The sequence below is a fragment of the Pyrgilauda ruficollis genome, unplaced genomic scaffold (assembly GCF_017590135.1).
Source record: "Pyrgilauda ruficollis isolate IOZ18807 unplaced genomic scaffold, ASM1759013v1 scaffold12, whole genome shotgun sequence".
NCBI lineage: Eukaryota > Metazoa > Chordata > Aves > Passeriformes > Passeridae > Pyrgilauda > Pyrgilauda ruficollis.
The window spans coordinates 6,417,095-6,444,086 of NW_024510321.1; the positions used below are offsets into that span (position 1 = coordinate 6,417,095).

Sequence of the window (26,992 nt, forward strand, 5' to 3'; positions counted from 1 at the left end):
AACATTTGCAAGAGGTTGACCCACTTTTTTTGATTCCTAAGTCATGAAGAAATTATAAATGGTTCAGAGGCAGGTGCCTAGACTTGCTTATCTAGAATAAACACCCAGGATCCAAGAGAAAGTAAGAAATACTCAAAAATATATTATATTTTATAAGTATACATAAATATATTACAAATATAAATAAATTAAATTATGAATATACATATTTCTGTGTACTAGAAATTCTGCCGAAGACAAAAACCAGCTTCTACAGCCCTTCAGTCAAAAATGTTTCCCAGCACAGGTGCAAGATTTAAAAGCACTCTCTAGAATTAACAAAATAGCACTAATCTAGATCATTCTAACATTCCATCCCTGAATGAGGCATTAATCAACACTGGAAAGTCAGGCTGTAACAATCAGTTATATTAAAACTCCCAAGTCATACCATTAAAAATCATATCTGAAAAAACAACCCCAAAAGCCTCATTAATACAGACTTGGTAAACAATTTATTTAAGACAGCTTCTTTGATAATATTAATTTTCAGGGCAGGATGCAGAAGACCTTAGAAGACCTTAGAGCTAATAAACTTTCTGATCCTAACACATAGAAACATTCTTCCTTGTCTCCTCACACATATGTCCTGGAGCATTTTTAAGTGGCACCCCACTCCCAAAACACAAACATACCTAAACTGCAATAGCTGTATGTTTTCATAATTCTCACCAATGATGCAGACTCTCTACTGGATACAAGTCACCACAGTCTGAAACTCAGCAAATATTTGAGATATGTTCCTATTGTCAAATTCAACTAAAACTCATCAGCACAAATATTTCCTACAAATACATTAAAAACAGAAATTACAGTTAGATAATGGAAAAAAAAATGGATAATCAAGGCCTAAACAGACACTTAAAATCAACAGCAGAACTGAAGCACCATGTTTTGATGACAATTGTGAAGCCTATCCTGCATATCACACAAGAAGGTAAAGGGGAAAAAATAACACACAATACACTGCTTCAATCCTCTGTACATTAACCCAGCCATCTGCCAACTTCAATGCCATCAATACACACTACCTGCTGCAGGAGCACACATGATCCAGAAATAGAGAGACTGAAACATAGTTCTGTATTTTCCAGTTAATCAAAATTTTCAAAAATTATTCAAGTGTTTAAATATTAGAACAGTACAAAGTCCATGGCTCTCTCTTGAAATTATGTTGATGGTAGTTAGAAACAACTTTTAACATATCCAGTTAATCAAAAACTAGAAAGCTCTGTGTGGGGAGCAACACATATTATACATGAATATTCAACACCCAGCTGATAAAACTGCAACATGAGTTTTGAAACCATCTTTCAATTAGGTCCCAAAGAGCACAGGTCAAAGCTGCTGAAAGCATGAAGCAATCTCACCTGTCACACCTGATCAGGGGGTCAGAGCAGCAGCTTGTTCCAGGTCACCCCTACCTGGCTCTATGCTCAGCCTCCAGAGTGACACAACAACCAAGGCTCTTTGTCACTGGATGCATAAAAACAAACTCCAGTCATGACTTTCAAAATCTCTCCTCTTCCTGTGTTAGAAGTCATTTAAATTCTTGAGCAAGATTGTTCTTAAGAAGGCAGGGCCCCAAGTCATTTGACAGCACACACAAAAGAGTCAGTGGCTCTCAAGGTAAGGGGGAGAGTGTGGGAGTAGAGAGTGATACAGAAGTTAAGACTTTCTCAACAAAAGTTATCACTGCCCTCCTAAATGAGGATAAACACCAAATTAAATAGGAAAGGCTGAAGGACAGGAAAGGAGAAAGCACTTCACTTTAGAAGAAAGAAAAGAAAAAAAAACACTTGCATAATCTTCAAATACAACCAGTAAACTTATAGTGAATGGAATGCTTTCTTTAGCGTTCCTCAACCCAAAATTCCATCCATGTCTACAGAACTGAGCGCTGAATTCATCATAATGTCACTGGCAACGTGCTTCAGATTCTCTCTCTGATCTTACCACCATCTCCTCTGGTACTCTGGTCACCGGGTCACCCATCTCTCAATAACCTCTCTGAAAATACCTACTTCCAGAGGATCTTGTGCTAATAAACTCAGGAACACCCAGCAACCTCCTCACAGCAAAGACTGAGTTGTTATTACAGCCCTCCCATCTTACCCAGTCCCTCTACTCGTGCCCAGCCACTCAAACAAAACCCAAGATGGATATGCTTGGTTTAGGTCACATTAGGAAAAGCTGGTTTTGTTTGCTGTCAGTTCTTCTTCTTTTCATTGGATTTTCTCAAGTCTAATTATACATTAACACAAAATTTTCTTAAACATATGCCTGTACCCTCCATGAAGTGTGTTGCCCTTTTGGTCAATTGCTCCTCTAAAGAAACACAGCAGTAACTCAAAAGGAATGATTTTGGACTGTAAATATTTGCAAATTTTTACACTTCAGCCTTTCATACTTATTTCATGTAAACAGAAATAGTGGACCTCTCCAAAAGCTGTTTCTGTTTTGGGAATAAGTATCTCTCTGCACTTGTCCATGCCAAGTATTTTGAGATGCCTATTGATTCCAGATGGATCCACAGTGCTGATCCCCAGGACCAACAGCCAGAAGATGATTCATCACTTCGTAAAGTTCAGTACAGCACCCATGTTTACAAGTGAAAGTACACTTTTAAGATGACAGAATTATGCCAACATTTTACATATTTAATTATGTTAAACGTGCACCAATCTTAGCTTTATGTCTCACATCACTGCTACTCTTTATTCAGTCACAAACCTTTCCCAAAATATTAAGGGGGGGGAAAAAAAAGCAATACTGAGAAATCTAGACAAAGTTATTTTCTGAAATACAAGAAGCCGTTTAAGATATAAAGTAGTCCTCAAGTTTTCAGTGTACAGGTGAAAAAAAATTGAAAGGCATAATTTTTTTTAATAAAAAATAAACTTGCATAAGCATTCAAACAAAAACATTTCAGTATTTGTAATAAGTTTGTTCTTACAAATCACCCACACTTCTAATCAGAATATCATCACTGCTGGCAGAAAAAAGAGTCTGTGGAAAACTCAGGTTTTTAAGGGTGCACAACTGGTCACAGACAAGAGCCCACTACCAACAGAAATCAAGTGCTCAAACCAGCTCCCTCATTTTACAGAGCACAAATGCCAGCAGTAGCCACACTGAATTAACATAAGAAATAAAGCAACGAAGTTTCTCAGAACATTTAGCATCTGCAGCCTGCACCCCAGAAAACATTTAGTCCTTCAAATGGAAGCATATCACACCTAACATAAAACTCCATATTACACCAGTTTCAGTATCTGCCTGAACTTGCATGGAACACTTAAAAGTTATAATAGCACTTCTGCATTTGAACTTATTCTACCAGGACTGATTTTTTTCATTACATATTTAATATAATAAACTTAATTCCAAATATACTATGTTTATTCCTAACTAATAGTTCTATGGTGCTGATAATAGAACCTAGTAGTTCTGTTGTGTTCTTCCACAGTTTTCCCCACATTACAAATGCAAGCACAGTGTATTTAATTTGCCAAGGAACCCTCTTCACCAGGTGTATGTGTATATTTTTACATGCTCAAAAGACTATATTTTTTAAGTGGAAAAAGAACAAAAAATTTAGCTTGTAGTTTTAAAAACATAAGCTAATACTGCAGAATAGAAGACTCAAACTGGAAAAAAAGGAAGTCAATATTCTAAAAAGTAAACCCAGGGGACCTCAAGCACTGCACTTGCTCCATTTGCATTTGAAATAAACAGTTCACAACAATACCAGCAGAACATGGAACACTTTATAAACAGGCATAATAACAGGACCCAAGGGAAAAGCAGTTCCCTAGAAGTTCAAATATCCTCCATGGATGTGCAAGATCTCACCAAATTATAAATTAATCTAAAGGACCAAGAAGGACAAACTAACAGAATATTGTCTGGCCTTTTCAACTCTTTCATACAAATAGTGACCAAGTACAGAACACAAACCCTTTTCTGTACTTTGCAATCAACTAAAGCTGCTCTGCAGAAAGATGCTGCCTTTAGCCAGAACTGAGGATGACTCCTTGGCTTTGTTCAAATCAAGGATCTCACTGACTCCAAGAAAACTCCTGGCTGTGCCACGTGTCTTACACTGGGTCACCAGTTCACACTCTCCACATTTACCTCACTGCATTTGAATTTTGAAGTTCAGATTCAGACCAAGTCTGAGTCTTGGTGTTTTCAACAACTGTTCAAAACACCAGAACAGAACTGTTCAAAACACCAGAGCCTCTACAGAGCAGATTCACGTTTGAAGAGCCATGCCTGACTAGGGAGTTAACCACCTTCTAGTAGCACAGATGATCCTCATGAAGCAACAAAATCCAAGGCAGATGATTCTGTTGCAAACAAGCCCCCTCTTGAAAAACGGGTGCCATGCAGACACTCCAAACGAGGTCAAGAGCAAACAGGCCTGAGTTATATTAAGCATTAAACCACTGAGTCACCTCAAAAGCAGATGAAGGATGTATTTTTTAAAAAATAATCTTTTACTACCCTCGGTCAATCTATAAACATGTCTCAGAAATATTTGGTTTTTGAAGGTGGAATTAGCAGAAGTTGGCACCTGCAGAAAAAGAGAAAGGCACCACCAGCAAAAGCATAACAAGCCTTGAATTTTTTTTATGTTACACAACTTTATGGAAAACTTTGTAGCTTGCCAGTTCAGAGAATACATGAAACAGAAATAAAGCATTACACTGAAGCTAAACTCAGTGTGCCCTTAGGACTCTGATTCCATCAGAGAGCACAATATAAAAATTCTGTATGTATTCAAAGAAAATTTGTAAGAGAAAAGTGAAAAGGATTTTCTTTTCAACTACATCAGCTCACTTTGATTTATCTTCTATCATGAATGTATCATTTTAGCTTCCAGTAAAGACTGTGCCACACAACTAGCTCTTCAAAGGTACTTCTAACAGACAACATAAATTTCTCTTGCTTCTAACAGGCACAGAGAGGTCTCCTCTGCTGTAATATTCCACAACATGGAATGGAATGGTTTGGGTCAGAAGGGACCTTAAATAACATCTATTTCCAGCCCCCAACCATGGGCAGGGACACCTTCCACTAGAGCAGGTACCTCAAAGCCCCATCCAAACTGGCCTGGAACGCTGCCAGGGAATGGGGCACCCACAACTTCTCTGGGCAACCTGTGCTAGGGCCTCACTGCCCTCACATTAGAGAATTTCTTCCTAATATCTAATCTAAAGCTACCCTATTTCAATTTAAAGCCACTGCATCTTGTACTGTCAAGTGCTTCTTTTAAGTGCTCTGCTGCCCCCAGCCCACCTGCAGCTGGAACAAGGTTAATGCATGTGTCAGAGTGGAATATGTTCCCTGCTCCAGCTGAGGGGCTGATGAATACACCACTGCCCACACAACAATTGTCTGTTTGCATATTTTAAGAAATTCTATTCACCATATAACTTCATGAGCAGCAAGGGCAGGACTGGTAAGGAGAGGATGTTAACATAATTGCACTTGTAAGCAACATACTCTGTGCGCTCCAGCATGCTCAGGCTAACCACAAATGCATTTACATCTGCAATATTCTCCTGCAGCCACATGGGAGCCACAGGAGGCTGCACACTCAGGTGGGGGTGGCAGCACTCCATGCACTCCTAAAACCTTATGGCGCTCCAACATAAATTAAAGACAAGATCACAACTGTACCAACGTATGATTTAGAAGGCAACATTGTTATTATTATTCCTACTGATTAAACAATAACAAAGCTGGCCTGTGATCAATATTAAGATCAAAGTGAAGTTTCAAAAGCAAGAATATTCTGAGTCCACTGTCCAAACAAAACAACACTGCACCTCTAAAATATGAGTTACTGACGTCCTGTGTGATTTCTCACATGGTCTCACAGTAGGGAAATTGACCAATTGCTCTGGAGGGACTCAAAAAGTCCCTCTGACTTTGGAGGAGTACTTGCAGTACAGATGAACTAGTTCTTTAAGAATTTAATAGACTTCACTATCTGTAACAGTACCCAGAGAGGCTGCACACAGCCATTCCTTCAGACTCAAAAGTCTGTTTCCTACTGAATGAAACCACAACATGCAGCATCCAATTTATCAGAACAAGACTCTGGTGAAAGTAAGTAGGAGATAATTAGCACACAATGGAATACAAATGGAAAAACAGACATGAGGGAAAAGAAAGAAGATTTGAACATACATTCATGTTTCCACACCACAAAGGTGATTAAGATAATACTTACAGCCTTCTTTACAAAGACGTATTTTACTTTTAGTGCCCTCCACTAGTCATGACTACCAGAACATACACTACATCCATGCCCAAAGAAGAGAATTCCAAAAAAATCCCAAAAAAGTGGCTGTTCTCCTATACAGGCTTGTTTTGCACTCTTCAGAAAAATAAGTCCCAGAAATAGACTATTTCACAAGAAAGGTCTTAACATGGATTTGTATACTATAGAAGAGTAATTAACACATTCCATGCAAGTCTGCTATCAAGTGACCCAGCCATAGTGCTACATAAATCATTTAACCATGATATTTTAGAGTCTCCGACAAGGCTGAAAAACACTTAAAGCTAAATTGTGAAATTTTAATTCAAGAAATCTGTTTTTTCCCCAGACAACAGGGATGGCAAAGAAAACATGTTTCCCATGATTCCCTGTCCTGCTGAGCCAGGACAGCAAGTTCACAGGACACCGTGCTGCACGTCTCCCTTGTGCAGCCTGTATTTCCTTCCTGGAATTGAAATAGGAGAGACATGAGCCCCATCAAAACACCTCTATCAGATTTGAATAGTCCCGAGAACAATTACGAGGCTGTCAAAGAGGAAACTGTAACTGCTCTGTGTGCACACAGGGTGTAGTGCTGTATGTGCCTACAGAGGGCTGAGGGAGATGGGACAGCACAGGCACCGCCATGTGCTCCACTGGGAAAGCATGGGGCATGAGGAGCCAGGGAAAACATCAAAGTTACACACAGCACTGCTAACAGCCCAGCAAGGCAGCAGAATCCCAGTATGACAAGCAATACCATGAAATCTCATGCACACCTGATGGGAACAAGGTGCACCTGAGGACTGAGGTGTTCACAGAACCCCAGAATGGGTCACAGTTGGAAGGGACCACAGTGTGTCATCTGGTCCAACCTCCCTGATCAAACAGGGTCATCCCAAAGCACACGGCACAGGATTGCATCCAGGTGTTCTTGAATACCTCCAGGAAAGGAGACTCCACAGCTCCTCTGGGCAGTCTGTTCCAGTGCACGGTCACCTGCACAGTAAAGAAGTTCTTCCTCGTGCTCAGGTGGAGCTTCCTGTGCATCAGTTTCTGCCCACTGCCTCATCTCCTGGTGGCTGGCACCACCGAGAAGAGCCTGATCCATCCTCTTGGCACCTCACCTTTAGATACCTGTGCACATCAATGATGTCCCCTCGCAGTCATCCCTTATAGAAGCTGAGCACGGCTCTCGAGGTATTTGCACCGGTACCTGCTCCGAGAGCACTCCTACGGAGCGCGCCGCTGCCCTGCGTGCATTCACCGCATCTCCATCTTTCGCTGAAGGCACACGGGAGGAAAACCCTCCAGGGGGTCAGCGCTGGGATCCTCCAGCTCCCGCGGCACCTCAGCGAAGGTGCACTCGCCTCTCCGCCCACCCGAGACAGGCCCCCGGGTCCCTCCGGACACCGGGGCGAGGGGCAGGCAAGGACAGCGGGAGAGAGCGGGACAACCCGCCCGGGGACGGGGCTGGGGCACAGAGCAGTGACAGCTCAGGGAGGGTCCGCGGCGGCACCTACCGTGTACTCCCGCACTTGGCTGTGGAAGTTCTGCTCCCGGATCGTCACCTCGTCCGCTTCCATCCTTCATAGTACCGCGGCCCCCGCGAGCAATGGCGGCCGCCGCCGCCCCGCCTGCTCCTGCCCCGCCGGCGACGAGCGGGCCACCATGGCCGGAGGCAGCCCGGCTGCTCCCCCGGACCCCGGCAGCGGCTGAGGAGCCCCGGCTCCGCTGCTCTGTCCCCGTCCGGCGGGCGCGGAGGAGGAGGAGGAGGAGGAAGGGCGGGAAGCGCCGCCTCAGCTCCTCCTGCTGCGTCACCGCGCAGCGACCTCGGCGGGGGCGGGAGAAGGGGAGGGCGGGGTCAGAGCGCGGGGCGTGGCTTAAACTGAAGTGAAGGGCGGGCGAAGTCACGCTCAGTGGCGGGGCTAAAGGGACGGGAGGGGCGGGGCCAGAGCGGAGAGGGGCGTGGAAGGGGCGTGGCTTAAGGGGCGGGGCAGGGGCGGGGCTGTCTTTACCGGCAGGGCGGGGTGCCAGAATCATGGAATTGTGCGGGCAGGAAAGCCCCCCAGGATCATGGAATCCAGTCTATGACCCAACACCATCGCATCAACTAGACCGTGGCACTAAGTACCACGATGTCTTTCCTTCAACACTCCAGGGAATGGTGACTCCCCCAGCCCCCTGAGCAGCCCATTCCAATGTGTAATCTCATTATTCCCTGTTCCCTCTACATGCACGGGAATCTTATTTTCTTCTGAGTTTGCAAGTAGATCAATTGTCTAAATATACACAGAAGACTATTAATCTAGGACACACTATAAATTATAGATTGTGGTTTAGCAAATCAAACTTTTATTTCAGTCCAAGTATATATCATTAGACTAAAGAAGTTTCAAAAATAAGGATCATAGTTTTCTGCTTATTTACAACTGTTGATACATTTTACATGTTGTCAATGCAAATTATAATTCCAATTATATTAATACCCCAGTCTCTGGCCCATTTTCTGAGTTAAAAGCAGATGGTAAAGTATTTATGAAATTTTAGAGACAGAAAAAGTAACCTTTGACTGGTGTATTCCTTGTAGTCCTGAACGGATGCGGAAGGTCCTGCAGCTTCAGTATGGCCACAATTCCACCCTTGTTCTTTTGATTCTTGTGAAGACACAGACAAGGTATTTGCAGGCACAGTCATACCATGGATGTGACAGGCCAGAAATGTTCCTGTGCTCTCTCCTCTTGAAGCCCACTGCTCAAGGAGGGAGACTTTAGGTGTTCACTGAGGCTGTAGGAACAGAACACCATTAAGAACATAGTTGAAGGAGCAGGGAGCACAGTCTTGGAGCTGCTTCTTGGGAAAAGCTGTCCTACTTTACAGCTGTTTTCTGCACAGCACTTGATTCTGTTTGGTATTATTACTTCTCTGGGGTTTTCTTCTTCACCTATTCCCATTTATCTTCAATCTCCTTTTCTTCTTCACATACCGAAAGTGATTAAAGGATCCCTAGTTTCCAAGATGAATTTGACAAAGAATTAGGATTTTAGTTGAAGCCTAGTTCTGATTTTGACTAGAATTAGGCTAGTGCTGTTCTCTGCTCAGGAGCTGGTCCAGACTGAGCAGTGTTAGTGAAGGCAAGGTTACAGGTAGATAAAATATCTTTTATTATAACAAACACAGCTGGCAAGAAGGGACAACTGGCATGGGCAAACCTGACCCCAGGGAAACCAAACTCTCTTAGAGCTGCCTATAGAAGTATTGGAATAGAAGAGGCAGCATCCCAGCTCTCATCATCTTATATAAAAGACCACACAATAAATGACAATGGTACTGGAGCCAGGCTGTTAGGAACTGAGTGTTAGGCCTTCACTGGATTTGTGATGGAGACAGAAATGCTGACACCAGAGCAAACCTGCTCTAAGAACCTGGGAGACCAGATGGCCCAATCAAAGAGGAAGAACAGGAACAACCAGAGATTCAGCCAGCAGTCCAAGCCTGAGGTGAGGGTTAGTTCCTGAGCTACCTGGGAAATGACTCACCCACTGTCAAGAAAAAGCAATTCAAGCATTTCTAACATTATCTGCAGACATATTAAACACTGGAAGATTGTAAGGAAAATTAATTGTATTTTTGTAGCTTATAGAAATTGAGATTTAGAAGGCCTGAAGATTCTACTCCCACGTGGGCAATATGTGTTCTTTTTAATTTACTGAATTTGAAGTAAACCTAAGGAGGAGATATAGTACATAGTTTGTCTCATACTGTGGCCTGTCAAGTTCTTTCTTCCAGTTCTAGCAGATGAATCATCAGAAACAACATACACATTCATATTTGCTGAAAAGGCAGGGGAGGGGTGGAAATAGCTTCGATCCTTTCTTGGGCAGAAGTTACTGCTCAGTTCTGAGGTATCTACATCACAAAGGAAGGTCAGAGTAGCCACCACAGCAAAATCTATTTATACCAAAGGAAATTCAGTCTAAAGTAGGCAGCTCTTGCAAACTTATGCATGTATTGATCTGATGGGAGTGCAAAAGTAGTAATTTGAAGCATACTAGATGTAAAACTAGCAAAGCAAGTCTGTGGTACTTTACACCAGAGTGGTTAAAAGACCTCTAGGTGTTCCTCATCCATATCCCAGACAAAATGGGACAATGCTGGAGGGGCTGTCCTCAGCCATTCTTAGGACCCCCTCAGTAACCCTAAGGGACCTGGTGTACGCTATACATGATTTAGGTGTAAACAGGAAACTTTCTCACACTGGTAATGTGCACATACACACACACAAAAGCAATAAATAATAAATAAAACCCAGACTTCTTTTAAACTTACATTTGGTGATCCCTAATCCCTCTGCATAAAAAATGAGAAAATTGATGAGATTTTGCTCCATTTATTGCTTTTAAGCATAGTTTTAACACCATTTTTCAGCTCCAGAATGACCCAGTAAGTAACTGGAACCCTGAATGCCCAAGGAGGGTTTTATGTGCACAGGGTTACCTCTGAGATTTTCCAGAAAAAAAGTCTTGGGATATTAAAGCTAATAAAATTCATTAAAATTGTCAAAGATGGAAGTTTCTAAAGTTGGAACTATTTCTCTAGGAAGGTTCCATCAGAATTTGCCAATGGATTTTAAAGCACTCTTTAACTGTGAATGCAAAATTGGCACCATGCCTTTAAATCTAAATTTATCTCACGGCATTTGAGTAGGTGATACCTTCTTTTCAAATCATCCTTCAGACAAATGAAGCTTGGACTAAATAGAAAATAGGAAGTTATTCTTCCAGTTAGCATGACTACTTACATACTTATATTCAGGATATTACCTAAGAATTGATCAGACTGAAGCCCAAGCCCTCTTTAATATGGTTCCAAGAATGACCACTGACTTTTAAGAGAACTTTGGGTTCCAAAGTTCATGCCACAGGCGAGATCCATCACTTTATAGTCAAAAGCCAATTATGGAAGAGAAAAAGAAAGATTCAAAAGTTAAAATATCTTGATCATGGTATAAAAGAAACAAAATGCTATCATAATTGTGTACATTAAGTTTATTTATTAGGTGATTTTTTCAGTGTCTTATATTTTGTAAGGTAAAGCATAACAAGAGTTGCATTATAACTTTAGAAATCCAACTCAATCAGTCTTGGATCTGGATTCAGCTTAAAATATTGCTAACTTATACTTTCTATTTCTTGTTTTTTTTAGAAAAAGAAGGGTTTTTTTTTTTTTGTTCCAAATACTTTCAGCCTGTATTTTAATTGACTCAACCCAGTAACAATAACTCCCCAGCTAAATGCTGTATTATTGCACAATATATATACTTTAACTTTTTGAAACAGCCAAGGGAAAGAAATTTTAATTAAAAATTACAATGTCAGCATGAAAAAAGAGGACATAAACTAGTTTAGTATAGACTCATATAAGTATGTGATGAATTTTATATATATATAGTCATAAATGTATTGATGAATATATACTCCCCCAAAAAGAAGAAAAAAGTACAATCAAAGTGTTACCATTTTGAACAAGCTTTTAAAATGAACATTTTAGTAAAAATATACACTATTTCTAACTTAAAGTTGGTTCACTTGTAAAAAATTGAGATTGCTTTCAATAACAAGGAACTGGATTTAGTAATGAATAAAACCCCTTCAAAACCTTAAATTTCCTTCACTGACAGGAGCCTAGAGTCAGAAAACCTGCAGAGTTTATTATGGCAGGAGTTCAGTGCTGTCAGGTAAAAGAAACATAAGTCACATCATGAAGCTAGAACAGTTTCTCTTCCATATCTAGGCAACATGAAGTGACTGAAAGCTCATTTTGCCTCCATTCACCCTTAATGGGTCTTTCATGTCCCATTGGGAGCATTCAAAGCACTCCTCAAAGCAAAACAAAGCACAACTCCCACCACATTTCAGCTTCAACTTGATTAGGAATAAAATGAAAGGTAATATTCAAGGATATGCAGCTGCACCTGCAAGCCAAAGTTCACCTGCTGTGTAGATGTGAACGAGGCCAGGGCCATCTGTTCCATGCTGTGTGCCCATGGCTGTTTGGGCTGATTCTTCTAACAGGTATTAACTGGTAAAATTCTGGAACTGCTGTCTGGGTCAATGTTGTTACAGAAGAACCAAAGAACTAAACTTTAAAAAAAATAAGTGTCCCTTTCACCAGTCTATGTCTGGTTTTAGCTCAGAAATTAGTGTTAGACTCAATCAGCCTCTAAAAGGCATTCAGCTAGAGTAGATGGATGAAAAGAGTGAAAATTCATTACTTCTCCATATGGTGTGCTCAATATTTAATTCCTGCTAATCACAATTCTCCTCAAAATCTCCTTTTCAGTCAGTTAAAAAGATTTACTCTAAGTAAATTTACCCTTTGAAGATTTTTCTTAACCGTGAACTCTTTTTTTTCCTTTCATCCCTCAATTGTCTCCAAACTTTTAACCTTCTTATTAAAATGCAGACACGAGGACTGAAAGCAGTATTCTAGGCTCAGTTTCAGCAATTCTATGAAGAGATGTAAAACCACCTTATTTTATGCTTTTGTTACAGACCATATAATCGTGACAGAGGAAAACAGCACACAGATTCAGAAGTGAAAAACATGATTGCTTCCCAGAAGTAAATGGAATGTGCATTTGAAGACACTTTTATCTACTCCTGTCTTCCTGCTGTCAGAGGCCTGGCTGTAGGTAAAAGGCAGCCTCGTGGATTTGATTACCATGTCCACTTACTTCCTTACAGAGACTAAAGCAAATTTTAGGGACATTTTAATCCAAATGCTACAGCAATCATTCTCTTGACATAGAAATTTGAGGTTTTCTCTGAACTTCACTCCTACCAACCAGCAGCAATCTGTAATTTCTATTCTGGATCACTGCCCTGCAGATACAGCCCTGGTTCTGTAGAAAGGACCTCAGTCCCTTGTTCCTGGTGCATTCATGGGCTGTTGACTGAATTCAAGCCTCTTTAGTTTTCTGCTTCCCAAATATTTCAGATTGCTCTGTATGATTAGCTCATCTTTGCAATTTACCTTTCCTATTTCCAGTATTTGCCAGCATTTTTGTACTGTCTGCCAGTAGCAGTAGCAGTGATTTGTCAACCAGAATAAATATATCCTTTAAAAAAATGTCATTACCATCTCTGTGGGGTTTTTTAAAGTCTTTCTTACTTTTTTTCCTTCATCTTTGGAAAGTTCCTGATGTACTACATACATAAAATAATTATTTTACTGGTTGCAAGTGTTAATGTTTGCCCATATGTAATAGGAGTTTGCCAAGATCATGGGTTGATTCCATGGCAACACCATAAGGGGATTAAAAGAGTTATCCAAGAGTGAAGTCAATATTATTTGTGTTAGCAAATAATCATCAGAAGCTTTAATGCTGTTTTACCACTGGCTGAATTGTAGCACCAAATGTGTCTCTGAAACCCAAGTGTCACAAACAATTCTTCTATTCTTTCAGAAGAGATGCTCTCTTCACTCTGTGCTTTCTTTTCAGTTCAGTTCCCACTCTTGAAGTGCCCACGTGGTCCCGTTTTAGATGACCCCAGGCCCTGCTGCCCTTTGGTTTGTTGTGTACATGGCACCACGTTACATCTGCTCAGAGCACGGGCTGCAGTCTGCCCCTGGGCTTTCTGCACAAGCTTTGCTGATCACTCACCTTGTTACTTACAGTGTTTCTCTGTCCTTTCAGAGTATTCTCCTTTGATTTGTGGACCAGTCAACAGCTTGCATTAGATATCTGAGTCTGCCAATCTGCTATTGATTCCAAAAGATGTGATCATGCATTAGCTGTATTATAAATGACGAAATTGCAAATATCCACCCATATGATCAGTTCCTGACTACTTAACATGGCTGTAATCATTGTCCTTTAAAAAAAATTTAATCATTAATCTGCTGGGCCATCTGTGATTACTCTGAACTATCCTTCAGCTATTTTTTTGTTAGTTACATAGTTTTGAGAAATGGAATTTTGCCATTTTTGGAGAAGAGAGGTTGCACTGTGAAGTCCCTAAACAATAATAAAAAAACATTTGGTATTAGATAAATAATTTTTTTCTCTAAATTCAGCATCTGACTCACCATGACTAAGATCCTTGTACTGTTAAATACCACATGGAAGGCATTTCAAAAATCTATCCAGTATTAACTACAACCGTTTTTCAGTCTGGGTGACAAAAATCACATCGTATAAATTTAGTCTTTGAAAGTAAGCCATGCACCTTTTATGAAGGACTTTTATCCAAAATGCTAGAAATTTTAAAGGAAATTAATCATCTTAATTTCTTAAATTAATAGGTGCAAGATTTATTCTTAAATCATGGATACTCCTTTCTAATTAAATTCAAATGTGTTTAATGCATCTCAGGAGTGTTAAGATAATAAGTAGTCCTTTTCTGGAACTTAACATCCTCGATCCCTGTCAATAATTATATTGGGTGACTAATAAAATATGATGCCAGGCATTTTTTAAATCTTTATCTTCCTTCTCTGTCTCATTAGCAAAATGAATAGGTTTGCTCCACAGGCACCACCTAATCCAGGGAATTCAATGTTGTTCAAGGACACAGCAAATAAATTTCAGCAGGTATTCCTTCCGGCAATGGGCATATATAAAATGCATTTTTACAGCATCTGCCAGTTGCTCGTTGATGTATAAGATTATTGCCATTGTAAAAGCCACCAAAGGCTGGAAAACCAAAAAGGTCTGTCAGGTGTGATGTCCTGACTAGGAGAATTTTATGCAGTTATCCCATCAAAGACTACACTCCTCATAGAGCTCCAGTGTCCAGTAATTGATCCATAGAAGACATGACACTCATCCATTCCACCAGGGGTCTAACAGAAAATGCTGACATCAAGAGAGAAAGTTATTTTATTACATAAGACAATACTTATTTTCAGAAACTGGACTCAGCTCTAGCAGGCCTTTTAACAAAAATCAAGCCATTAATGTGAAATTAGCTAATTTGTTCTTGAGAATTTAATTTCCTTTCTCAAGTAGGCATTACATTACAGTAATTACACCTGCAAGTAAGAAAAGAAAAAATGGCAGGATCCTGGGATGATATATAGTCCTCTGGCCCTCATATAAAAGCAAAATCCATCTCTAGTCACTTGGGTATATCTAAGTATTTGAATGGAGGACTCCAGAAATTTCATTTCACTTGATGGTAGGAGGACAGAACAAGGAATAGGTTGTGATTCATCCAACTCTTTGAAATATTTTCATCTTTCTAATTTTAGGCCCTGTACACCATACATTGAACTCAAATGACACCCACCCTGCCAGTGATTGCAACTGCAGAAGTGCTGCATGCTGATACTCCATCTCTGTCTGTGCTACAAGGCACTTACGTGATATTTGACCACATTTTACATTTCACCCAGAATCCCAGAATCTTTTGAGTTGAACAGCACCCATAAGGATTGTCAAGCCCAACTCCCTGCTCCTTGCAGGACTACCTGGAATTAAAGCATGTGACTAAGAGCAATGTCCAGATATTCTCTGAACTCTGACAAGATTAGTGCCATGACCACTTCTCGGGGAAGCCTGCTCCAGTGACCACCCTGTCAGTGGAGAACCTTTTCCTAACTCAAGTCCAGTCTGAACTTCTCCTGACACAGACTCATTCCGTTCCATAAGGCATCCCTTTGAAATTCACTACCACACTGTGGCCCTTGATTTTTTTTTCCCCCATTTTATTGAATTGTAGCCCTTGGCCTGGGCAAGAGGAAAGGTCAATCTACACAACATACAGAAAAGCATATGGCTGTCCTACAAAATCTCTGAATCCAAGGTTTGTCTAAAAACTACTGTCCACATACTTCATCTTAATCTGTTAGTAATTACCTTAATTAAGTAATTACTTAAATTGCAGAGGTAGTACAAAGTCAACAAAGTTTCATAGGATGTATCCATAATGTTTTACATCATATGTATTGATACCTCAAAACTTACTTGCTTTTACAGAAACAATATTTTTGGCATGGTTTTTAATTTGCCAATAGCTAAACATAAATTAAAAGAGTACATTAGAAGTCACTATAAGGCACATGGGAAAATCTGAATACAAAAGGGTCACTTCATCCTGAATATTAAAAGCAACAAACCATGGGAAATAACTGCAGTTTGTAGTCATTGGTGAAGCATTGCAGAGGAAGTAGTTTTCATTGCAGTACCATTAATGCTGCATAGCATTAAAACAGCTTTGCTATTTATGCAGTCATGTCTGTTTCTGTAGCCCGACAGCACATCTCCCTACCCCACAATGTCCTGTCTTCACTGGGGGTACCCAAGTGCCAGTACCCTGGGCATATGCTAGCCTGACATCATCCCCACCTTTAAATCCTAGCCTGCAGCACCCTTTGGTCCATTTATAGTCACATGCCCCAAAATTAGCATAATTAGAATATACTTTCAGGCCTATTTGCTTTCTCATTGTGTATTAACACCTGAATATCATCAACAAATTAAGAAAACAACTCATCTCTCTCAGACAGGTCTCCCTATTTCAACTCTGTTACCAAAGTAGTATTTAGTCTTGAATGCATTCAGGCTGCTAGCAAACCTGTTAGGGAATTAATTATTGAACATTGCTCTTGTCCTAAATAACACTATGGGCTATGACATACATTTGGATTTTTTGTTGTAGTGACAGAGATAGCACCTCAGTGAGCTCATCATCTTTCCAGGTTCACCACACAGGCCACAGTAAAACATCAGCAGCACTGCTGAGATGAAATTCCAGCCCTGCCCCTTGCCTTCCTCTGTCTTGCAGCCCCACCATGACTGCCATATTTAACACCATCACCATGCAGCAGGATCTGCTGATGCATCCCTTCATATTTTCTCAACAGACCTTGAGTCATGCCTGGCATGAGGTTTTAGCTTTCCTGTCAACAGCTCTGCAGGAAGTCTCAGATTCCTTCTCTGTGGCCTAGAGCGCCTTATAGAAATTCTGAATCAAAAACTCTTTTGTCTATTCAAGTTCTAAAATTTTCACATAATTTGGCAATGTGAATGAATGCTGCAGACACTGTACAACTCCAAGTTCCCTACATCTAATTGATTTTTATATTACTGCCGACTAATAATCTCCATAGAGCCTCTGAAAAACCCAAGTGAGGATTTCATTTGAGCACTTTGTAAAAGTACTCAAGCAAGTACTTTCTGGGCTGTAGCGCTGACCCTGTCCATCTCTGTTCTTGTTCAATTTATTCCCCCTACCCCTCAGCAGCACTGACACAGCCATACATGGCTGATCAGACCTGGGGAAAATAACTGAGCAAAAATAAAAAATTAATCAGAATGAATTCTCCAAACCAGTTCATTCTGCATTCACACAACAGGAGTGATGTAAACTGAGCACAGAGGGCTACTCCAGCCATCCCTGTTGCAGAGAGAAAGGCTTGTGAGCTTCAGTGTACATATAAAACAATCACAAACATGGTTTTCTGTTTGGCTAATGCTGTTTGTAGTACTGGGAGTAATAGAAATTGTGAGAAACTGTATTGCCCTTTTGCTCTGCAGTCACAATCCTCATAAAGGATTTATGAGTCCAGATATAACTACAGACCAATAATTTTCGGACAGTTCTTCCTGCCCTGGGCTATGGAATAAGAAATATGTATGCAAAATGCCAGAGGGACAAGTTTATTGCATTTTTAAGAGTTTTTTCAAAGATTCACTCATGCAGTAGCTTTTAAAATGTACATTTTCACATAATTGAATAAATTTTTATATTGTATGCATACTTACACATAGTGTGGGTCTGTGTATTTATGTGTCTATGTGTGGTATGTGTGCTTATTTTTATTTCAAATTCTCCAAAATATAGTTATTCTGCTATAGTACGAAAATAAGCTTGTACAGAAGAGATCATTGGGTAGTGTCCTCTAGAGATTTCTGTACCAGAGCCAAATTACATAATTTGTGTGCTGAGTTAACATCAAGAAAGGTATGGTATGAGCTTTTTGGTGTCTTTACAAAATCATGATCTAGTGACTTTTCTGAAAATGGTATTTTTGCCTTTACAGTGAAGCAGCAGCTCATATTATTCTTTCATGTGAGTTTCCATGAGTATTTATATGAAAGAAAAATATAGGTTAATTACTGTTGGAAGGTCTCTTTAGCTTATCATTTTGTTATGCAGTGCCTCTTTAGCTTATCATTTTGTTATGCAGTTCCTCTTCAGCTTATCTTTTTATTTTGCAGTTTATATTTTATTTCCTTAAGAGGAGCATTGAATTTTGTGCCCTAAATAAATTCTTTATTTAAAAATGGACAAAATATTTAAATGGCTGCTTAATATAATACACGAACTAATAAGCTAAAGTGTTATAAACTGAAAAAAATTATTATAGACAAATCTGAAATATACACAAACTAAAGCATTATCTTTGTTATCTTTCCCTGTTAGATGCATCACTGCATGCACAAAGTCATGTAGGTCAAATCAATGTCTTCACTTAAACTGTGCTCTGGAAAAAAATGGGAGTTTTGACTATATAGAAATATAATAATAATTCCACAATGTGACCTATAGTTTTTACTGAAATAAATTAACGGATGGCATGCAGATGCCAAGATTAAACAGAGTAATAACAAAACATTAGTAAGCACTTTTAGTGTAATTAAATTTTTGATGTATTACAATTTTTAGTGCGTAATTATTTTTGAAGGAACTGGAGAGTAATACTGGATCACACCCTTATTCAATCTAGTTACTAAAGAATAAAGTGTGGTGATACTTTTAAATTCTATTGCAGAATAATGGTGTATTGTCCATCACAGATAATGATGGCAAGGTTTTTCTCATCTGATAATCACTCATAGTGATTACCTAATAAAAGGACAATCCTTGGTACTGCAAGAACCTCTGGTCAGTGCAGAATGTAAGCAAGCATTAAGATGTGCTATATAAAGCATCTCAGCTTGCAAGTGACCTTGAATCTGCTTCCTTATTGCTGGAGGTTGGGATTGTTCCATGGCTGTGTTCCCAGTCTGCATCAAGAGGGTGCTGATAACATCAATCTTATACACGAGTCTCTAAAACTATTTTTGATGTTGGCCTTGAACAAGTCTAGTAATTTCACTTAATCACCTCTGTTTCTACACAAAAACTGGAATCTAGGCTGACTTCTAATTTTTCATTCTTGTGAAATCCGGCCACAGGTTTTCTGTCTGCCATCAAATATCTTGAATCATAATTAGCTAAAATATGTCAGAAGCCCTGTGACTCCCAGCCATCTTTATTGTATAGAAGTTCACTTTCAGCTAAGAGTAGAATAAATTCTGTTTGATTGAGAGGTCAGTCCTTGGGAAGAAAAATGGCAAGTGTGTTCATTCGCATATTCAAACATGCAAATTGAATGCATCCAATTTGCCTTATTTGTCTCCTAATGAGAATGACCTTTCCTGCTGATGGGAAAAAGCAATTGAAATTAGGCATGTGAAAGGTATGGAAAATATGATATTCCAGTCTTTAACAAAACAGGTCAACTGCTTGATCCTGTGACTTAAAAAATAGTCAATGTCATATTGAACCCCAGCTTGTGGTGCTTTCTCATCTTTAGGTTCAGTATCTGAATTTTGCTACTCAGATGTATGTCTCTTCTTGCCTAGCACAATTTCCTCTTCACCATCCTGTATGAAGAACATCTGAACAGTTCTCCCACCACTAATGTGGCTCAGGTTAATACCACAACATCTTTATAATTAATTTGCATAACAAAATATGAAGCTGTAAAATTCAAAGATCAAGTGACCTGCCCAAGGCTACAAAGTGGATGTTACTACATCAGGACTGAAACTCAGTTACATCTGGTCTTTGGTCCTGTGTAGATCAAGTTTCTTTCAATACCCAAATTGAAACAGAAAGAAGCCATGATCAATTTACCAAGAAAAGGAACATTAAGATCACATAGCTGGTGTTGTCTCCTTCTGTGAATGCCAAAGGAAACAAGTCCTGCATATGGGCAGCTCATCCATAGACAGATATCAGCATCACTACTAGTGCCGCGCATTAACTATCTCCTCTACTAGGAAAAGAAAAAAGGAAAAAATATATATGGTCAAATTGCTAATATGCTTCTCTTCCTTTCAAGCTTCTTCTTTCATCTGCAGAGCTCAAAACCAGGTAGAAGTGTCACCACAAATGGAACAGGTCGTAGAACTGGAACCACTCATGTGCAGAATTCAGGACGAATTAAAGAGCTCAGAATTCAAACCAACACCTTAACATGCCTTAAAAGCAAGGGCACAGTTATTTATTCTTGTTTTTGTTGTTTCTTCATCATTACAGGGCTGCAGGAGTCCCACATCAGGGATGAGGGTCCCACATTGTGAGGATTTATTTGAACACTTAAAGAAAATATCACACCTGCAGTTAAGAATTTACAACTGCAATTATAAGATGAATACTAAAACTGTCTCTTCAGTTGATTTCTGTAATCATAAAATTCTAAATGATACTAACATGTGCCTCATTTTAAGTGTGTGTTTTCCCATGACTACTTAGAAGAATAGGATGCAGTAAGCTTAACATTCTGAAAGTGCATCCAGACAAATGTGGGTTGTCCTAAAAATAGATTTCTTACCTTTGCCACCAGTAAACAAGGAGGAAATTTCCACTGAGGAAACAAAAATTCAAGCTGTACAGACTCAGCCAATTCCCTAGGCACACACATACAGTTGTGTAGGCTTTATTCTTAACATTAACTTACTTCTTAATGTGCTTTGCTTTTTAGAAAATTGTTAAGGAAAGCAAAGAAGACAAACCCTTTCATGACAATGTAATCACACCAAAAAAAAACGGTTTTGTAATTGTTCCTTGTTTTCACCTGTGTTTCAAAACCTTTTTCGGACTGGACAACACAAGGGCCAGCTGTAGCTGTTGAATAATGAATTCTTCCTTAAAGCAGCATGGGGAATAACTCTGACACAGAATTTTCTGTCATCTGCTAATAGTGTCATTTCATAACTGATTATGAGTGATCTTGCTCTGTGCTGCTACTGGAAGAAGTTCTCTTCTCTTTCCCACCTCTCTGTGTAGCTGAAAAACAAAATTAAGCCAGTTCAATTAAAAAACATTGTTTCATTCTGATCAAATCTTGAATTTGGTGCATTATGCTGTGACTCCTGGTGTTAGCATGGGGAAATGCATTACCTGGACAAATTAATGGTCGAGGTTGACCTGCAAAACTGCAGGTTTGAAAGATGGCAATCATTAAAAGGGAAGTCATCAAGTGAAAGAGTAGATTAGGGTGGTATCTAGTTTTACATACTGCCAGACACAAACTGTGTAAACACGAGGTTATTTAAGGTCCTGTGAGTATGCTTTTGTTTTGCTGCCATGACCTTTGCATGAGTCACCTAATGAGGTACCTGCAAGGCCACTGCCTGCAGCTAAGCCAGTCAGGGAAGGCAGCCTTTTCACCGGGGGCTAAGGGAGTCTAAGGCACTGATCATCTTGTCCTGATGCAAAAGCCTAAGATGAATTAGATGAGGTTTTTTTTTCTCTAAAAGTCATTCTTTCTCTCTGACTACAAACAGAGAGCAAGGAGACTGGCTCAGCTGTAGGTGTCTGTATAAACTGTTGTCTGTCAGGCTTAGATCAGTGTAGCAATTTAAAGCACTTTGAGAGGAGAGTCTGTAACCAGAGATGTAGCAGGCACGGTCCACTGCTGCACTCTGCTTATGGTCATATAAGTAGAGTTCCTGATCAGGAACTGTACCTTAAATCAATACTGTATTATACATAATAACATCATGCTTTATAACAACTGGGATTAAAATATAAAATGGCAGCCAAAATGTATAAATTGATATCATTGTTTCAGTACACCCTGGAGAGACCTCCAAATGCTTCAGTGTATTTGGCTCAGACACGCATCATATTTTGCATGTTTTGCAAAGCCTCAGGAAAAATGCAGTAAGACTTTTGTTAATATCTAGGAGCACCTCACTGAGCTGAAAAAGCTGCTGCAGTCTGGAAATGATCACCTTACACCATGTACCAGAGACAGGGGATGAACATGAGCACTGCACACTGCTACTGCTGCCACTGCTTCTGTCTCAGTGGCACAGCATGTACTCTTGTCACTGTCTTCACTCTTATAAGTAAACAAACAAACAAACAAACAGGTAAAAGGTGACTTTAACGAAGTGACGGTAACTGTTAAGTTTAGGGAATTTGTTGAATTCAAGCCTTCCTAGGTATTTGTTCTGGAGTGTCACTCTAAGTGTTCTTTTTCTGAAGTTGCCTTGTCAGAATTAAAGAAATAGCTAATAAAGACTGATCTTCAGGGAACGGAATTCCAACTGGGATGCTAAAGCTAAGTAATTAACAACAAAGGAGAAAGAACAGAGGGAAAAGGATCCCTTGGTATGCATGTACAGGTTTTTGATGAAAACTGCCTTCTAAATAACAATACAAGTGTTCATTAGATAAGGTTGGTGTTTAGCACTAAGTCTCCCACAGAGACAATTCTTGGCACAGAAGCTTTGATTATATAAATTTTGTGTGAAAAATGCAAAGCGCCATAATGTGGGACTTTGATCAATGGTGCTATTCTGATTTGAAATTGTTTTTTGGTTTTTTTTGAACTATGATGGGCACAAAACACTAATTTAAAAGTTCATTTTAATTGAAATTTACCTCTTCCTTTTAATAGCAAGAAAGTAATCTGATTGCATTTTTTCAGTCATCCTTGTGCAACATATTAGATAATCTCCTTATAGTTTAAAACTAAAAATGCTAATGGATTGGGGAAATGGGTTTCTGCTTTCACTCAGCATATCTGTCTTTTTTATGCTTGTCTTTTGGATCATTTATCTAAATAATAACCTTTAGTACCCACTCCTTCCTTTCAATGAACTAAAATATATTAATGATTAAAATCAGTGAATATGCATCTTCTCCCTACTTGAGTTTTGCCAGCTGAGGTTTCCACTTTCATCTTCTGCTTTTTTGGAGGGGAGGGGGAAAGCTACAGACATCCTCATGTGAAATACTCCTGGTTACTTTCTAATTTGTCTCAATCAAACAGCCTAAATGAGCTCAAACTAATGGTAGATCTCTTATAAGGAGTATCACCAGTGAGCACTGACTCAAATGACATTGATTTCAGGGACTAAAAGAGAGAAATTACATTAAAAACTCAGCAAACAGCTTTCAGTCAGCGCATCTGTTGGGGCAGCCCCAGAGAAGAGGCAGGAATTACACCTCAAGGGGAGGTGCTGTGGGTGGAACTTCCTCAGCCGACAAACCTGGAGACGCAGAAGGATCCACTTGTGTGGATTTAGTCTCAGAATGATGGAAGAAAGCTCATTTTGTATAAAGGCAGCAGAGGGAAGATAAATGACCAGTCCAAGGTCAGGTACAAAAATGATGGAAATGTGGGAGAAAGTGCCAGAACAGATATTTTTCCAGACTCTTTGTGTAGTAAGTTTTCAGCATGCCTGGCTAAGCTGTCTACAGACCAAGACTGCAAAAATTGCTTAGCACATACACCCTGGGGGGAAAAAAAAAAACAAAAACAAACAAAAACCCCAAAAACAAACAAACAAACAAACCCCTAACAAACCAACAACCAAAAAAAAACCCCGCCAAGATTCTGAGCAACAGGGATGTATCTTTAAAGCACCACAGAAACCACTTTCTTCACCTACCAATACCTTCTGCAATAGATGGGACTGAAACACATCTGAAGAACCAGGAACTTTGTACTGCCTTGAGACTCTGGAAAATGCTTTCCAGAAGAAAAGTGTCCTTCCATAGACCAAATTCCAGTTCTGCTGACCCCAGTGGTGATAGTATGGCATGGGGAGAGGCAGTAGATGGATGCTATGCTGGATACTCAGAGCAGAGTCACTTGCACTGTTTGGAGGCTCTCAGTGCTTGGAATAAATTCATTCTGGCCAGAAGTTTTTATTTTGAAGAGTCAAAAAAGGCTTTGTATTTCAAGCCATGTTCTGACATTAATCAGGTTGTTTTCTCCATTGATGAGAACAAAGAGCCACCCTTATGAGCTCAGTCTAAAAGTCTTTCTGGTGCTGCTTTGATATTTCCTGTGGTGATAAATATTCTCAATAGCTGCAAATTACAAAAGAGCCAGGATCTACCTATGTGCATTATGTAGTCACTAGGGCACATTTTCATGGCATGTGGGAGGGGATCAGGAGACAATAGCAGACAAGCAGCTAAAGGAATTGTATTCTGCTCATTCTGCTGAGGGCTGGGAAATAATAATCCATTAATATAAAGTAATAGGAAAGGAAACCTGTTAACAGAGATTATCTCAGCAGGAAGCAACAATTCTATATGAACTTTCATTTCCAGTGAATCATGCCATTATGCTCAATTTCATTGCAAATGTGAAGCCTGCCCTCGTGGCTTGTTCTCTGATGTGGGATCACTGTCAAAACAAAGAACAATTACAAAATGTTCCCTCAGCTTCAAATTCCTGTTTGGTAAGTGATGCTCACATGATGCAGAGATCTAAAAGTGAAATTCATGAAATGGAAACTGGATTTCCTCCCTTTTCTGGTATTTAGACAACACAGGAATGTTGGAAGAGTCCTTGGCAGGAGTTTCTAATTTATTCACATTTTAGACCTTATGAAGACTGTATTTACCAGGTAATCAAAGCCAAATTGGTAAATATAAAACAATAAACCACAATATTCTGGGATAGGATCTGAAATACTTGCTGTAATGTATTTATTTTGATATGCCATAACTAGATTTGAATGCTGGATTAGTCTATTAAGCAGATTGGTATTTCTTTAAATATTAAATTTTCTTGGCTATGATATTTATATTTTGTCTGAAATATTGTTTTAATTCTTCAAAATTATTTTTACTTCAAAAACAGGTAATAATAATTCTAGTTACACATTCTGCAAAAGTAACATGCCTATCTTGACCCAAATTTGGGATTATGTGGTTTAGTAAAATACATGCTCTTCACATTTTGCTTTGTGACATGAATTATTGAAGAAGGCAAATAATGGCATTTTCTCTCTTTGAAGATACATGAAATTTGCCATTATTGGAAAGCTCTCTTTCCTTGACTAACAAATTACATTATTAGACACAAGGAAGATGCAAATCTTAGGGTTCTAAAAGCACCTAATATTTTCTTAAATTATATTCAGCTATATTTATCTTGCATTCTGGCATGCTGCTGGATTACTGTTATCAATAAATCTATAAATAGGATGCAAAATGCATGTGAGCTGTCTGTGCATGAATAAAGAGTGGCCTGGCAATAAATTACAACATAATATATAGTTTAAAATGTAGCAAAAGGAATGCCTTGACAAATCAATGCAACATATTTTGTCAGTGAGGATGAAAGATTCATTATGCATCAGCCTTGAGAAAGCTGAATTTCTGAGGCATGGGTCACCTAGGACATATGATGTAATCAGAGAATATGAAAACATGCATAGAAAGACAAAAATAATCTTCTGAGTAATAAAGCCATATTAAATTGTCTGGTAAAATGTAAGTCCTGTGCAGTACTTCATTGTCCAAAAGTGGTCAGGAGTACCACGACAAACAAAATGAAACCTGACTTCCTCTGGATTTGGCCCCCACAGCAGGTTCAAGACCAACTCTTTTTCTGAAACAGGCTCATGTGTGCTGGCTTTCATTTGTGTTTTTCTCATGTCTGCTAATGTCTAGGCTCATCTTGAGGCTCTTTGTACAGCCAAGAAATTCTTTCCTCTGCCCAGTTTTCAATGAAACTTGGGAAAATTCAGTGTTTTGTGGAACTCCAGTCATCTGCCAGACATAACTGGCACAAACCCAGGAGGTTCCATAAGCCTGGAGCACAGCAGAGACTAAAAATAAGACTGACCAATTGGTTTTCCTGCTGACAGCAGCAAACTGCCATGGGACATTTAATTTCCTCTGATCACATGGATGACAGACAAGCTGTCACCAGCTGTGCAGAGCCAGGAGGATGCATGCCTTTGGCAGGGACACAGGCCCCAGCAGTGGGGGCTTGTCCTGAACACTGGTGAGGGTGGAAATGCCCCAAGAGATGTTGGCACCAGTCACAGAATCCCAGAATGGATCAGGGTGGAAGGGACCACAATGGGTCATCCGATCCAACCCCTGCTCAGGCAGGGTCATCCCAGAGCACATGGCACAGGATTGCATTCAGATGCTTCTGGAATTCCTGCAGTAAGGGAGCCTCCACATCCTCTCTGGGCAATCTGTTCCAGTGCATGGTCACTCATACAACAGTTCTTCATCATGTTTAGGTGGAACTTCTGTGTATCAGTTCCTGCACATTGCTTCTCATGCTGTTGCTTGGTACCACTGAGAAGAGCCTGGTCCATCCTAAATGCCCCAAGAGATGTTGGCACCAGTCACAGAATCCCAGAATGGATCAGGGTGGAAGGGACCACAATGGGTCATCCGATCCAACCCCTGCTCAGGCAGGGTCATCCCAGAGCACATGGCACAGGATTGCATTCAGATGCTTCTGGAATTCCTGCAGTAAGGGAGCCTCCACATCCTCTCTGGGCAATCTGTTCCAGTGCATGGTTACTCATACAACAGTTCTTCATCATGTTTAGGTGGAACTTCTGTGTATCAGTTCCTGCACATTGCTTCTCATGCTGTTGCTTGGTACCACTGAGAAGAGCCTGGT

General features: G+C 39.8%; 1 protein-coding gene across 3 annotated transcripts in view; it reads right to left on the reverse strand.

Moving 5' to 3' along the window:
* LMBR1 (limb development membrane protein 1) overlaps positions 1 to 8,184 on the reverse strand; it is a 67,865-nt gene extending 59,681 nt beyond the window's left edge. Inside the window, exons 1-2 of one of the 3 annotated variants that reach the window (XM_041486133.1) lie at positions 7,441 to 7,829; positions 7,093 to 7,312 (exon numbers count right to left, since the gene is read on the reverse strand). Coding sequence is in view for 1 of the 3 variants with exons in the window: in XM_041486115.1 (XP_041342049.1) it covers positions 7,837 to 7,899 (63 nt within the window). In the remaining 2 variants the exon portion in view is untranslated. The other 2 variants (XM_041486115.1, XM_041486125.1) reach the window with 2 other exon arrangements.
* Positions 8,185 to 26,992: the final 18,808 nt, after the last annotated feature.